This window comes from Lipotes vexillifer, unplaced genomic scaffold (assembly GCF_000442215.2).
Source record: "Lipotes vexillifer unplaced genomic scaffold, Lipotes_vexillifer_v1.1 scaffold71, whole genome shotgun sequence".
Classification (NCBI taxonomy): domain Eukaryota; kingdom Metazoa; phylum Chordata; class Mammalia; order Artiodactyla; family Lipotidae; genus Lipotes; species Lipotes vexillifer.
This window is the reverse complement of record NW_006793703.1, coordinates 8,265,687-8,278,370: the sequence shown is the minus strand read 5'-3', so window position 1 is coordinate 8,278,370 and position 12,684 is coordinate 8,265,687. Positions and strand designations below refer to the sequence as shown.

The 12,684-nt window shown below is 59.0% G+C and overlaps 2 protein-coding genes across 4 annotated transcripts in view; one reads left to right on the top strand and one right to left on the bottom strand.

Moving 5' to 3' along the window:
* EPHA1 (EPH receptor A1) overlaps positions 1-5,531 on the top strand; it is a 15,342-nt gene extending 9,811 nt beyond the window's left edge. The window contains exons 9-18 of the mRNA XM_007466651.1: positions 120-216; positions 445-512; positions 1,336-1,461; positions 2,327-2,512; positions 2,673-2,734; positions 2,853-3,059; positions 3,257-3,406; positions 3,668-3,861; positions 5,214-5,369; positions 5,453-5,531. Of these exons, the coding sequence (XP_007466713.1) occupies positions 120-216; positions 445-512; positions 1,336-1,461; positions 2,327-2,512; positions 2,673-2,734; positions 2,853-3,059; positions 3,257-3,406; positions 3,668-3,861; positions 5,214-5,369; positions 5,453-5,531 (1,325 nt within the window). The remainder of the gene's footprint in view (positions 1-119; positions 217-444; positions 513-1,335; positions 1,462-2,326; positions 2,513-2,672; positions 2,735-2,852; positions 3,060-3,256; positions 3,407-3,667; positions 3,862-5,213; positions 5,370-5,452) is intronic.
* A 490-nt stretch (positions 5,532-6,021) lies between these two features.
* The window catches only part of ZYX (zyxin), a 26,619-nt gene continuing 19,956 nt past the window's right edge, over positions 6,022-12,684 (bottom strand). Inside the window, exons 6-10 of one of the 3 annotated variants that reach the window (XM_007466647.1) lie at positions 8,689-8,809; positions 8,374-8,543; positions 8,065-8,243; positions 7,179-7,299; positions 6,022-6,596 (exon numbers count right to left, since the gene is read on the bottom strand). In XM_007466647.1, the coding sequence (XP_007466709.1) occupies positions 6,492-6,596; positions 7,179-7,299; positions 8,065-8,243; positions 8,374-8,543; positions 8,689-8,809 (696 nt within the window). In that variant the 3' untranslated portion in view covers positions 6,022-6,491. The remainder of the gene's footprint in view (positions 6,597-7,178; positions 7,300-8,064; positions 8,244-8,373; positions 8,544-8,688; positions 8,810-12,684) is intronic. The other 2 variants (XM_007466646.1, XM_007466648.1) reach the window with 2 other exon arrangements.

Here is a 12,684-nt window from a genome sequence, read left to right as displayed (position 1 = left end):
CACCCAAAGCCACCGAGAGCCCGCCCCCCCCCCACACACACACACCGTGTGCCTGCCAGCCTCCATCATCCCTGGGGGCTCTGAGCACCCCCAGACTTCTTCCCCCCACGTGCCTATAGTTTCCAGGGTCGTGACTGGAGGAGAGATCGTGGCCATCATCTTTGGGCTGCTGCTGGGTGTAGCTCTGCTTCTCGGAATGCTTGTCTTCCGTTCCAGGTGCTGTTCCTTCCCCCCCACCCCACCGCTTCCACCACCCTGGGTCCCTTTGCCCTGGCAGAAGCTGCTGAATGCAGCCCAGCAGCCCTCCCATCCCCTAGTACCAAAGTGTCCCCGCACCACCCGCTCCCCACCCCCTGCTGTTTCTGGGGAAATCTCAGCTGCAGCACATTTGGGCCCCGGAGGTGGTCCTGGGCCCCTGAAGAACCTGGTCCCCAACCCTCACAGGAAAGCTCAGCGGCGACGGCACCAGAGGCGGCAGAGGCAGAGTGATCGTGTCGCTGATGGGGACAGAGGTGAGCCAGGAGCACCTGTGTGTGCCCACGTGTGTGTGTTGGGAGGCGCCACTGGGACGGGACCAAGGGACCCACATTTGCTAGGACAACTCTGGGGGCACAGGTGGGCTCTCTCTCGTCCCCAGGGCTATTGTGTTTTGCTACTTAATTAACTTTGGTTAATTAACTTCGTACTGACAGTCCCCCAGAGGCTCTGTGCAATCGCCCGTTAGCTGTTGGTGCCACTGCACCGGCACCCGGGCTCCGGGCAAGCCTTCCTCATCCTCCCTGGCTGGGTCTGTGGGCTGAGGCTGGCTGGGAGGGTGATTGCCCGCAGGCTCCCTGAAGCCCTCCCAGGCATGTGGGCTTCCTGCTGGTCACCTCATTAGGTGCCCCACAAAAGGGGAGTCTAGGGGCCATCCAAGTAACAGAGCGGGAGCGAGGCTTGTCTGGGAATGCGAACGAGCTGTGAGTGACCGAGCTGTGAGTGACCGGAGGGGTACGGTGAGCAGCGGTGGGGAGGGAGGCGAGGAATTAGGGTCAATGAGCCATGGGACGATTGGGTAACTTGCGGCCGTGAACACGCTTTCGGGTGTGGGTTCTGGCCCCCAGCTCTGGGCCCTGGATGGTGAGGACACACGAGCTTTGCATGTAGACAGCAGGAGGAAGGGCTGCGCTATGCAGACGTCATTGCTGAGGATAGAGACTGTCTTTCACTTCAGCCAGGACAGGACTCCTCAGGGAACAGAAGAATGAGCCCCGGGGTCTGCCGGCCCCTCCCTCCCCCTCCCCCCAGTACTCCTGAGCCCTGGAGTTGGGCTGAGCTCTCTCTGTCTCCCCGCAGAGGACAAGCTGTGGCTGAAGCCTTACGTGGACCTCCAGGCATATGAGGACCCTGCCCAGGGAGCCCTGGACTTCACCCAGGAGCTCAACCCGGCCTGGCTGGCTGTGGACACCGTCATAGGGGAAGGTGAGCCCTGTGGTCCCCTCCGTCTGTGTGGCAGCACAGAGCGGCCAGCAGGCCCCTTCCTTCCGGCCTTTCCCAGTGGAGCCCAGCCGGCCTCTCCTCTGGCCCAAGAGCTCCCAGATGAGTTCCCTCCCTGCTCTACCCCGTGTCCTGCAACCACTGTGTTCATGTTTTAACCCCCTTATCAGGTGTCCTGGAGCAGCTCCCGCCTCCTACACCATCTGCTTTTGTGGTTATGGAATTTCTGATAAAGAGCGTTAAACACATCATCTTTGTCAGGAGAGGGGTTGCTGTGCCTAGGCTCAGGGCTATTCTCAGATGGTTCCCAAACATGGGAGGGATTCAGAGCCTCCCTAGCCCCACATTCCACCCCACCAGGGGCCCAGTGTCCTTGGGCTGCCCCGATCCCTTGGGTCACCAGGGAAAATGGATCTGAACAGAGAACAAAGCTCAGCAGTGTCTTTGCTGATTGTGTGGCCAAGTGACCGGAGGAGCTTGCGGAAGAGAGGCGGCAGTGGTCAGCCTCCCCGGTCACTTGTGTACTGGCCCTGACCAGCCTGCCCTTCATGAACAGAACCCTGCCCCACTGCATGACCCCCACTCACCCAGCACCTCCCGAGTATCAGAACTCTGCTAACTGGGGAGACAGTGCCGAACAGTTTGCAAAGCCGCACTCCTGTTCCAGACTCCCGGCCCCTGGTCCTGGGGCGTACAGCCAAGCCCTTGTCTCAGGGAGGAAGGTACATCATGTTTCTGATCCTCTGGTCCAGAGAAGAAAAGGGAACTGGAGGACTGGAGATATCGCTGCCTGTCCCCCTGGGGAGCCTGACAACGCATCTGGCCATGACCCTGTTTTCTTTCCACCCAGGAGAGTTTGGGGAAGTATATCGAGGGTCCCTGAGAATCCCCAGCCAGGGTGCCAAGACTGTGGCCATTAAGACCTTGAAAGACACATCTCCCGACGGCCAGTGGTGGAACTTCCTTCGAGAGGCAACTATCATGGGCCAGTTCAACCACCCGCACATTCTGCACCTGGAAGGCGTTGTCACAAAGAGTACGAAGAGGGGTGGTGTCCAAGAGCGTGCAGGGAGGGAGTGGCAGAGGAGCGGGGAGGCCACAGGAAGTGGAGGGAGATGTGCTGTCAGAGGCAGGAAGTCTGGTTCTGGGTGGAGACGGGGTGGAAGCTGCCGTGTGATGTGCGCTTTGTGTCTCAGGAAAGCCCATCATGATCATCACGGAGTTTATGCAGAATGGAGCCCTGGATGCCTTCCTGAGGGTAAGGAGGGCAGAGGACCAGCTTGGAAGAGGGTTGAGCCACGGAGCCCTGGGCATTGGCTCTGGGTCCAGGAAGAGGAGACCCAGGCCATCCCTAACTTGCCCACTCCCTGCTGCAGGAACGGGAGGACCAGCTGGTCCCTGGGCAGCTGGTGGCCATGCTGCAGGGCATAGCATCTGGCATGGACTACCTCAGTGACCACAGTTATGTCCACCGGGACCTGGCTGCCAGGAACATCTTGGTGAGTCAGAACCTGTGCTGCAAGGTGTCTGACTTTGGCCTGACCCGCCTCCTGGACAACTTTGATGGCACCTATGAAACCCAGGTTAGAGCCTTGTACTTATCACATACACATTCACACACACACACACACACACACACACACACACACACACACTTACATGCCGTACGTACAGTCAGTATGTACACAGTACACGATGCATGCTCATGTGGACACAATAACTTCCCATGCCCTTCTGTGCCCTGAAACACACCAGCCTTCTGCCCCACGTGCCCTATTAGGGAGGAAAGATCCCCATCCGTTGGACAGCCCCCGAAGCCATTGCCCACCGGATCTTCACCACGGCCAGCGACGTGTGGAGCTTTGGGATCGTGATGTGGGAGGTGCTCAGCTTTGGGGACAAGCCCTATGGGGAGATGAGCAATCAGGAGGTGAGCCCAGGTGTTTCTCACACATCTCATCCCCTCCCCAAGTCCTCCATGGCCCTTGCCTGCAAATAGCCTCATTTCTTCTTTCTGACCCACAGTTTGTCTGCATTCCTATCCACTCTCGTCCCCTTCACCTCATGCCCTGCTGTCTTGACTATGGCCATCCTGGTCAGGGGGTCTAGAGACTCCACCGCAACGGTCTTGTGTGAACAGAGCTTCCTCGTGGCCTGCCGGGTTAGCTTCTCGCCCTCTCCCTCGCTGCAGGTAATGAAGAGCATTGAGGATGGGTACCGGCTGCCCCCGCCCGTGGACTGCCCTGCCCGCCTCTATGAACTCATGAAGAACTGCTGGGTCCATGACTGTGCCCATCGGCCCCCCTTCCACCAGCTGAAGGCACAGCTGGAGCATCTGCACGCCAACCCCCACTCCCTGCGAACCATTGCCAACTTTGATCCCAGGTAACCACCCTGGGGAGGGCAGATCTAGGAGAACGGAAATGGACATTTGGCCACATCCATCAAGCGCTGGGACTGTGGAGCTCCCGACAGAGCAGGCATAGGAGGCAGCCCCAAATCTGCACCTTTGGGAAGACAGCGCTCTGATGGAGGAGATGTGGAGTCTCGCCCTTGATAGCTCTGGTTTGATGGAAGATGGGAAGCAAACACGCTAAGAGGCAAAGTACATATAAGCAGCTGCCAACCTGATACCCGCTCCAGTGAGCTTGGTCACTTAGAATGGGGTAGGGAAGACAGAGAAACCAACCAGAGGCAGACGGGGGATGCGTGTCGTGACTGAGAGGGGCAACCTTGTGGGATCTGGGAAGGCGCCCAGATCCTGTAGCCAGCAAGGGTTGGGGAGCTGAGGGCAGGCCAATTGCAAATAGTGCAGGGTGCAGAGAAATTTGGACTTTATCCTGAGCCTAGAGAACTACTGACCAATTTTTTTAAAACTGTCCATGGGAGGGACATGATCATTGCGTTTTACCAAAAACATTGCCAGAATATGGAGAATCAACTGTTTGCGGGGGGGCGGGGGTAAGATGGGAGACGGGCAAGGCTTCAAGTGCTTTATCGGGTAAAGCAGCCCTGGCGTGCTGGCCTCTGTATCAAACCACCATATATAACCTTGTTTCTGGGAGAAAATGTGCTCCAAGTTCCAACTTTTGGAACTATCTTTTGGAGCACAACTCCCTTATACACTGGAGACCGCATGTGCTAATCTTTCTGGAATGCTGGATATTTTTCCCCCAGCAGATTTACTTTACTAATGGTTTTTGGCTCTGGCTGGCTTTAGGACAGGAACACTCATTGTATTGTGGGTGTCAGAGTGCAAGAATAACAGCCAGGGTTGGAGGTGGCAAGCAGGGGGCTGCTCACAGAACTCGGGGGGCCACCCTGAAAAAAGCTAAGACCACACTGGCCTTCCAGGGCCTCTGCTCACCTCGTCTTCCTGCTTCCTCTCAGATGGGATAGTTGATACTCCTGTCTTTACTGGCCCCCATCAGTTGCCCAAAGCTGGCCACTGCAGTGCACATGGGCTGGTGGTACCTTCCGTTTGGACCTCCAAGGCTGCCGCTTGCCCCAGGTCTGTCAGTGCAGCAGGATTGTCAGCCTGCCCTGTTGCTGTTGCCAGGAAACCGGCCAGGAAATGGGTTCACTGACAATGGCTGGGCTAATCCACAAAGTCTAGATAATCTCTGTGCTCAGACAGCCAACTTGAATGCTGCCTGCAGATGCACAGAGGCAGAGCCCCAGTTTCAGGAAAGCCCTGCATCCCCCTGCGTGTGACTGAGGTAGCCCATGTCCCACAGGGTGACCCTTCGCTTGCCCAGCTTGAGTGGCTCAGATGGGATCCCCTACCGGAGCGTGGCTGAATGGCTGGAGTCCATCCGAATGAAACGCTACATCCTGCACTTCCACTCCGCCGGGCTGGACACCATGGAGTGTGTGCTGGATCTGACGGCCGAGTGAGGACCCTGGGGGCCCGGGCGGGGGAGGGCTGCTGGGGTTTGAGGCCCAAGACTCACCGATTCCCTCTCCTTGCCCACAGGGACCTGGCGCAGATGGGGATCACACAGCCGGCACACCAGAAGCGCATTCTCTGCAGTATTCAGGGGTTCAAGGACTGAGCCTTCCCCTCAACCACCCTGTCCTCAGGGAGCAAGGATGGGACCAGGGTCCCTCGACCTGTAAGACTTTGGTGCCGCTCCTGTCCACCCTTCCCTGAGGAACTGCCCCTGGAGCCAGGAAGCCTATTGTTTTAAAAAGGTGGGGGGGGGGGGGGGGGGCCCCCCCCCTGCCGACACCCACTGCCCCTTCTCCCCCCACCAGGGCCTTCACCACTGGGACCCCTCCTGCTCCCCGCTACCACCACTCGGCCGTCGTCTATGGCAGCAGCATGTTCGTCTTTGAAAGAGGGGGGGGGGGGGGGCGGGTAGAAGTGAAAAGATAATTGTGGGAGCTGGGGGAGGGTTTAATATATATTATATACATATACATATATATTTTTGTAAATAAACAGAAACTGAATTTTCAACTTTACCCCAGGGTTTTTATTCCTCTCTCCTCCATCTCACCCTCGAGGGCTGTAGGCATAAAAGAGTCAACTACTAAGAATTCTGGAAAACATCTTTTATTTGTAGCTGTAGCCACAACCTGGCAGCACAGGGGTGGGTGGGAACGTCCAGGCTGGTGAGCCCAGCCCAGCCTCCCAGCAGGTCAGGGCGTTTCCTGGCCCTCAGCAAGCAGAATAAGAGGCTGCTAGAGGGCCAGCTGAGGGCATCGGTGCAGCAGTGAAAGCAGCAGCGCTCAGTCTGGTGCCCCCTCAGGTGGGGTACCTAGACGATGATGGGTGGTCCCTGCAGGATCGGGGAGGACTGGACCCCAGGGCTGGGACTCTGCAGCCCCAGGTCATGTTGGGTGGGGCCCTGAATCAGGGCACAAGGGATACTGGGGTGGGGTCTGGTATGGAGGGAAGGGCTCGACATCAAAAATTAACTGTGGGGAGGGTGAAGGGGGGAGGTGTTCTCACTGTGGGTGGTCTGCTAATGGGGAATGGATTTGCAGTCAAGAAGGGGGCCAGTCCTCACTCAGGTCTGGGCTCTGGCGGTGTGGCATTTCCGGCAGAGCACGTGGCCATCCAAGGGGAAGCAGCCGTTGTCGTCCGCCTCAATGGACAGTGGCTTCCCACAGTCCTGGGAGAAGGAAAAAGAGTGCACTGATGAGGAGGCCCCCTAAGCACCCCACCTCCCCTCTTTAAATTAGGAAGGCCGGACGCTTCATGGCTCAGTCATGCCCTCGCTGTCTGTGTCCCCCAGATCACAGCCGCCTCCACTCCTATCCCCGCCTCCATCACCACACTTTCACTGTTGTCCCCTAGGACTCTCCCCAGGAGGACGGGCAGTGGGCAGAGCCGCTTCCGAGGCGCCCACCCCAATAAAGGATGTGCGGCCTCTCCCACCTGTCTCCCCTCTATTCTGACTCTGCCTAACCTCACTGAGACCCCCAGCCCTACCAAAACAAAACAACACGCTTCCCTCCCATCGGTCAGTCCCCTTTCTTGGTTTATCGGCAACTCAGTGACCTCACAGAGGACCCACACCCCGCTGTCCTGGAGTGACGGGGAAGCATCTCTGCTGGGAGGGCGTGGATGCCGCCACTGTCCACCCTCAAAATTGCAGCACTGATCTGCTCCAGGGCCCGGCGCTGTCCATCGCTCAGTTGGTGAGCAGCGTCCCACCACCTCCCATCCCCAGGGGGCTGGAGTGATGGCCGACCTCACACTTGTAGCACTTCATATGGAAGTTCTTGTCCAGGGCGACCACACGCACGGTCTCCTCTCGGCCAGGCTCGGGCATGATGGGCTCTGTGCAGACGGAGCACCTGGGGGCATACTGCCTGCAGGGCAGAGAGCCGGGTGCGAGTCAGAATGGGGGGCGAGGGGCACCGGCGCTGCCCCCAAGAGTGCAGGGAAATGAGATGGCAGACTGGTCCTTACCCCCTGCCACACCCACCCTGCAGCTCCTGCAGAAAGCACCCCCATAGGACCCCACACCTGGGACCCCACACCTGGGACCCTGCCCCTCGCCTACCCCGCACCACGTGGCTGCCTCTGCCCAACCGCTGAGGGGCACAGAGGGGTGTGATGTGCTGGCCACCCAAAGCGGAGCCCTGAAACGTACACCTCCCACACACTCAGAGGTGGGAATCCGAGTCTGCAGCGTCCCTGCTCCCGCCCTCCTTTAGCTACATCACGGGATTCTGCCAGTGGCCTGAGCAAGTCGCCACCTTGTAAACACCGTTTCTAAGGGGAAACCCGAGTTCCAAACAGCTGATCTCCAAAGGAACTTTTAGAATCCCGCCTGTGTGTGAGGTGAAGTCACTCCAGCACACAGTGCTGAATGCAAGACCACACCCAAAATAAAGAGAGCCACGGGCCAGGGGAAGGGGACGAGCCAGCAGCAAGACTTGCTATCCTGGCCAAAGGCCGCTGGCCAGCTCAGTCCAGAAGAACTGGTCTCTGCTGTCCACAGACAAGATGTGGGGACAGAAAGCAAGTCCAGGGGTTTGGAGCCGCCTTGGGGTCAGGGGGCAGCCCGGCTCCCAGAAATATGGGAGCTGGTGCCCAGAGAAGAGCCCGGTGGAGGGGTGGAGGATCCTCACCTGTGGTAGTCGGGGACGCAGTGGGGCCGGTTGGCCGGGTCCACGATGAAGGCGGTGCCCTCGAGGGGGCAGGCGCAGACCACACAGGTGAAACACTGCGGGTGGTAGGCCTTGCCCGTGGCCCTCAGCATGCGGTCAGTGATGGGCTGCCCACAGGCGTTGCACTTCTCCAGGGTGTCCTGGGGAGGCAGCAGCAGGAGGCTGGCAGGGAGCTGGCACCCACGGGCCAGCTGCCAGGGCATATCTGCCCCACGCTCACCCCCCACCCCGGGCTGAGCCCCGGGTGTCCCCAGCCCGACCCTGACTCACAGTATAGCAGCCCTCACAGTACGGCGCCCCCTCCAGGCTGTAGAACTGCTGTCCCTGCAGCCGCTGCTCACACTGATGGCAGGTAAAGCAGGCGATGTGGAACAGCTGCCCCAGAGCGCGCACCGCGGGTTGAGCACGTGCCAGGGGCTGGTGACACCGGCCACAGGACTCTGGGAAAGCCGCAGAGATGGAAGTGAATGGGACGAAGGGCGTGAAGCTTGCAGGGGCTGAGCTGGCCTGGGCAGGGAGTGGAACCACAGACAGCGGAAAGCACGGGAACGGAGGAGATGTCCCTGCGGGCGGGCGGGGGCTCACCGCTGGCGGCCACGTTCTGCCTCTGAGGATGCTCCATGTCCTGCATCAGCTGCTGCGTCAGCTGCTCCAGCTCCTCTACCTCTTTCAGAGTCAAGGCTCCTGGGGCCCCAGAGGAGCGCACCTGCAACCCCAACACTTTCCTCACACTCTCTGAAGGGTCACGCCCTCCAAGGACCCGCCCCAGCGGCCTTACCCACTTCCTTCCAAAAAGGACCAGCTCCCCTCCCGTTTCCCAGATACTCAAGTTGGCTGGACCCAAAAGGCTGCTCGTCCTCCCTCCCCAAGGCCCAGCACCACACAAGGAAGGGGAAGAGGACGACACTTCCACCCGCTTTGCCCGGAGCCCCTGGGCGGTCACAGGCAGGCCAGGAGGACGGAGAGGACGCAGGCCACGCACACAGCAGCGCAGGTCACCGAAGCACTGAACACACCAGGCCACGCGTCAACTCCACAGAGCATGCTGGGACATGGCCCCCGTGAAGAGACCGGCACGCGATGGCGTGTGCACCCACACGCGCGCACACACCTACCCGTCCCGCCGGCTGCCGAGCAGCCCCTGTCAGCGTGAGGATACAACACAGGCGGGAGTCAGGTTAAACCCCAGGGCTGTCTGCAAGAGCCCAGCCCCCAGCTCCCACGAAGAGGTCCTGGGGTCCCTCCTTAGAGGGGGTTCCTGGACCACCTGACCCCGGTCCCTCCCCAGTAGGCCTCAGAGAAGGGCCACTCTCTAGGCCAGCCCAGCCCTCCTGTTAGGGGATCCTGAGGCAGCTGGAGACTGGGGGTGGGGGTGAGGTTAGGGGGGCAGCGCCAGGAACCCTGAGATCTCCCGGGAGGAGAAGCCGCAGGGGCTGCCCGGCCTGTAGCAGCATTTCCAGGACACGGTCCCACGGGAATGCTGGGTGGGTCTCCATTACTAAGTCCCCCCGGGACCGAGGCCCCCGATACTGAATGCTCTACCTGCCCATGCCTTCACTCTTCTAACACCCGGAACTCAAAGCCTCCCAGCTCCCTCCTCCCCGTGGCCACCTTCCCCTCAGCCCTGGCTCTACCACCCTCACACCTGTCTGCATAGAAGAGTTGCATCCGCCGGGGAAGCACAGATCGATTGATGCTCCAGCTCTCAGCCATTTTCCCCACGGACTCCTGCTACCTCCTGCCCGTAGCTGACTGTGTAAGTCCCCTGTAAGCCCCCTCTTCTATGTAAGCTTCACCTTTTCCTCTCCCAGTCATCCCTTCCTGGCATCTCGGGGACAAAGAGGACACAGCCAGCCCTTTCTCTCTGGTGCCACTTAAATGCCTCTTCCATTCTTTGGAAGTATGAACTATTCAGACATCGGCCCTCCTTGGGTACCCACGCTCCCCCACGACACACTCAATCCAGCCACTGTTTTCCCTCTCTGTGTGCGAGCACCGATGTCCCAGCTTCAACACGCGTGGCACTCAGACCTCTGCAACTCCAACAGCTCCAAACGTCCCTCCAGCTCAGGCACCTTCCACCATGGGACACCCTGGACCTGAGATTTATTGGTCTCTGCCTCCAAGACCCTGGGCTTGACCTCCCAACCATCACCTCCTCCCCCTTTTCCCATCCACACCTACTGAACGAACCTGCTCAGAAAGGCTTTGGTTCCTCTGACTCCCAACCCTCTCCATGCGCCCTCTGCATCCAGCCATTCTGGCTTGCCTCCCCTGAAGCCCAGCCCCTCGACCATCGACTCCTACAAGGCTCTCACGGCCACCCTTGCCACCTTCAGCCACCATCGCTTATCTGATCCAATCTCAGCCCTGGGTCACGCCACCACCCACTTCCTGCTTCTGCCTCCCAACTGCAGAAAGTAGGTGGAGAGACCCCTGAATGCTGCAGAGGGAGTTCACCAAACACGGCAGCGCCCTCCAGCCCTCCAGCCTCAGCTCGGCTGTCTGGTATTTGGCTCCTGTGGGTTCCCAGTTGCCTTCCCCACGGCAGCTGTTCCAAACCCTTGCATCTCCTGCAGCCCCCAACTGCGTCGTCACGCTCTGGCTCTCACGGATGACCTCACCTCCTACGTGACCGAGGGGCTGGGAGCTGGCCGGCTCGAGCTCCCTCTCGCTCCTCTCTGCCCAAGACTGCGGCCACACCGTCCAGGGTCTCCGGGCTGGGAAAGCCGTGGGGGCGGGCCTTGTTCCCCCTGGTTCCCACCCATACCTGAGCCCTCCTCCCCTACTGTCAGCCCTACACACGCGCACGCACACACACGCGCACGCCTTCCTCTCCCTGCCAACCTCTGAGAACAGGCCACTCTGGCAACTGCACTTTCTCACCATCCACTCTCTGCTCAACTCTGTCCCCACCACAGGACATAGCTTCCGAATCATCCAATCTCCGGCCTTATTTTAGTCATCGTGTTTCTCAGACCCCCACTGAAGAGCTCCTCGGCCATCATCCTCTTCTCTGAGATGCCACCCCGATCTGTGACTCTCCTGCCATTCTTCCCCCTGGTCCAAGGCTCCTTCCAGGGACCCGGCCCCTCCTGTGTTAAGTGTCCCCGGGGCTTCAGTATCACCACATACAACCAAGGCACGTACGCGCACCTCAAGCCCAGGCCCTCTCCTGCCACCCATCCCCCATTTCTAACTGAATGACAGCTCCAGCTGAAAGAAGGTCCTCCTGGAACCTGCTGCTCAACAAGCTGACAGCTGGACCCGCCTCTTCCGGTCCACACCATTTCCCCTTCTGGACTTCTCTATTTTGTCAGCAACACCGTCATTCCCCAACACAGCAGGGCTTTTTTTTTTTTTTTTTAACCCCTCCCCCTCCTCTCGCAACTGTGTCAGTTACTGAGCCTGGAGGCTCTTCCTCTGTAAAAGCTCTCCTCTCCGGGCCTTATTCTCCATTTCCACTAACGTTACTGCCGCCCAGGAGTGAATCCCCACACGTCGCTGACCTCCTGCGTCTAGTCCACACCTCTGCTGGAAAAACTTTCCCAAAAGCACGGCTGTCACCAGACCTCCCCACCCAGACACACACCACCTCAAAGATCATTACCGCCTCTCCAGGACCCACAGGCTCCCTGGGTGCGCTATTTCATCTCCTTCCCACTAAGCGCCCTCCCGCCTCTCTAAGCATGGCTCTGTAATTTCCCCACGGGGACCTTCCACTTTCTATCCTCCAGACGCCCCTGGTGTATCTGTGCCCTTGAGTTTTGTTCATGCTGCTCCCACCCGGATGCCCGTCCTCTCCTCTCTGGATTCTTAAGTCCCACCAGCCTTCAAGGCACAGTAGCACCGTGACGCCTTTTCCTAACTTCCCAGCCTCAACGTCGGCTCCCTGTTTGGAGTTCCTGTAACACAGGATTCTGCAAAACTCACTGGCACTTGGCATCTCTTCCTACCCTGTGCCTGTACACACACAGACATCCATGCTGTCAGTTAACTCCGTGGCTGGTTGGACTAGATAGGTGACTGGCAGGGTCCCTTCAACCCAGAAGATCAGCCTCCTGAACTGGAAGGCAGGAATGGTCAGGCAGGAATGATAACTGTTCTGCGTTGGCCGTTCATGTGCTGGATACAGACCCACAGCACTTTCCACACTTGAGCTCACTTAATCTTCCCAACCATTGTTAAGGATGGATAGTGAACTGAGGCTCAAACCTCACCTAAACCTGCCTGGGGTCTCGGGAGCCACAATTCTATTCCAGGTCCACTGACGCCCTCGGGCTCAAGCTCTTTGCGATCTCTTCCCTCCCGAGTACAGAGCACAGTGCCTGGCACTGAGCAGAAGCTGGCTGGCTCAGCCAGTGTTTACCAGTGACTCTTATCACCAGATGGGCCCTCGGGCAGTGAAAGCGCTCAGAGGAGCAGAGATTAACTCAAGACTCCAAGAAGGGGGAAGATCTGAAGTTGGACTGGTGATGATCTCATCCCTCCTCTTTCACTTTCTGGGGCAGGGCGCAAGGGAAGGTCAACCTAATCCTCCTCCTAACTCAGAGCCTGTGGGCTCCCCCCACATCCCCCCCC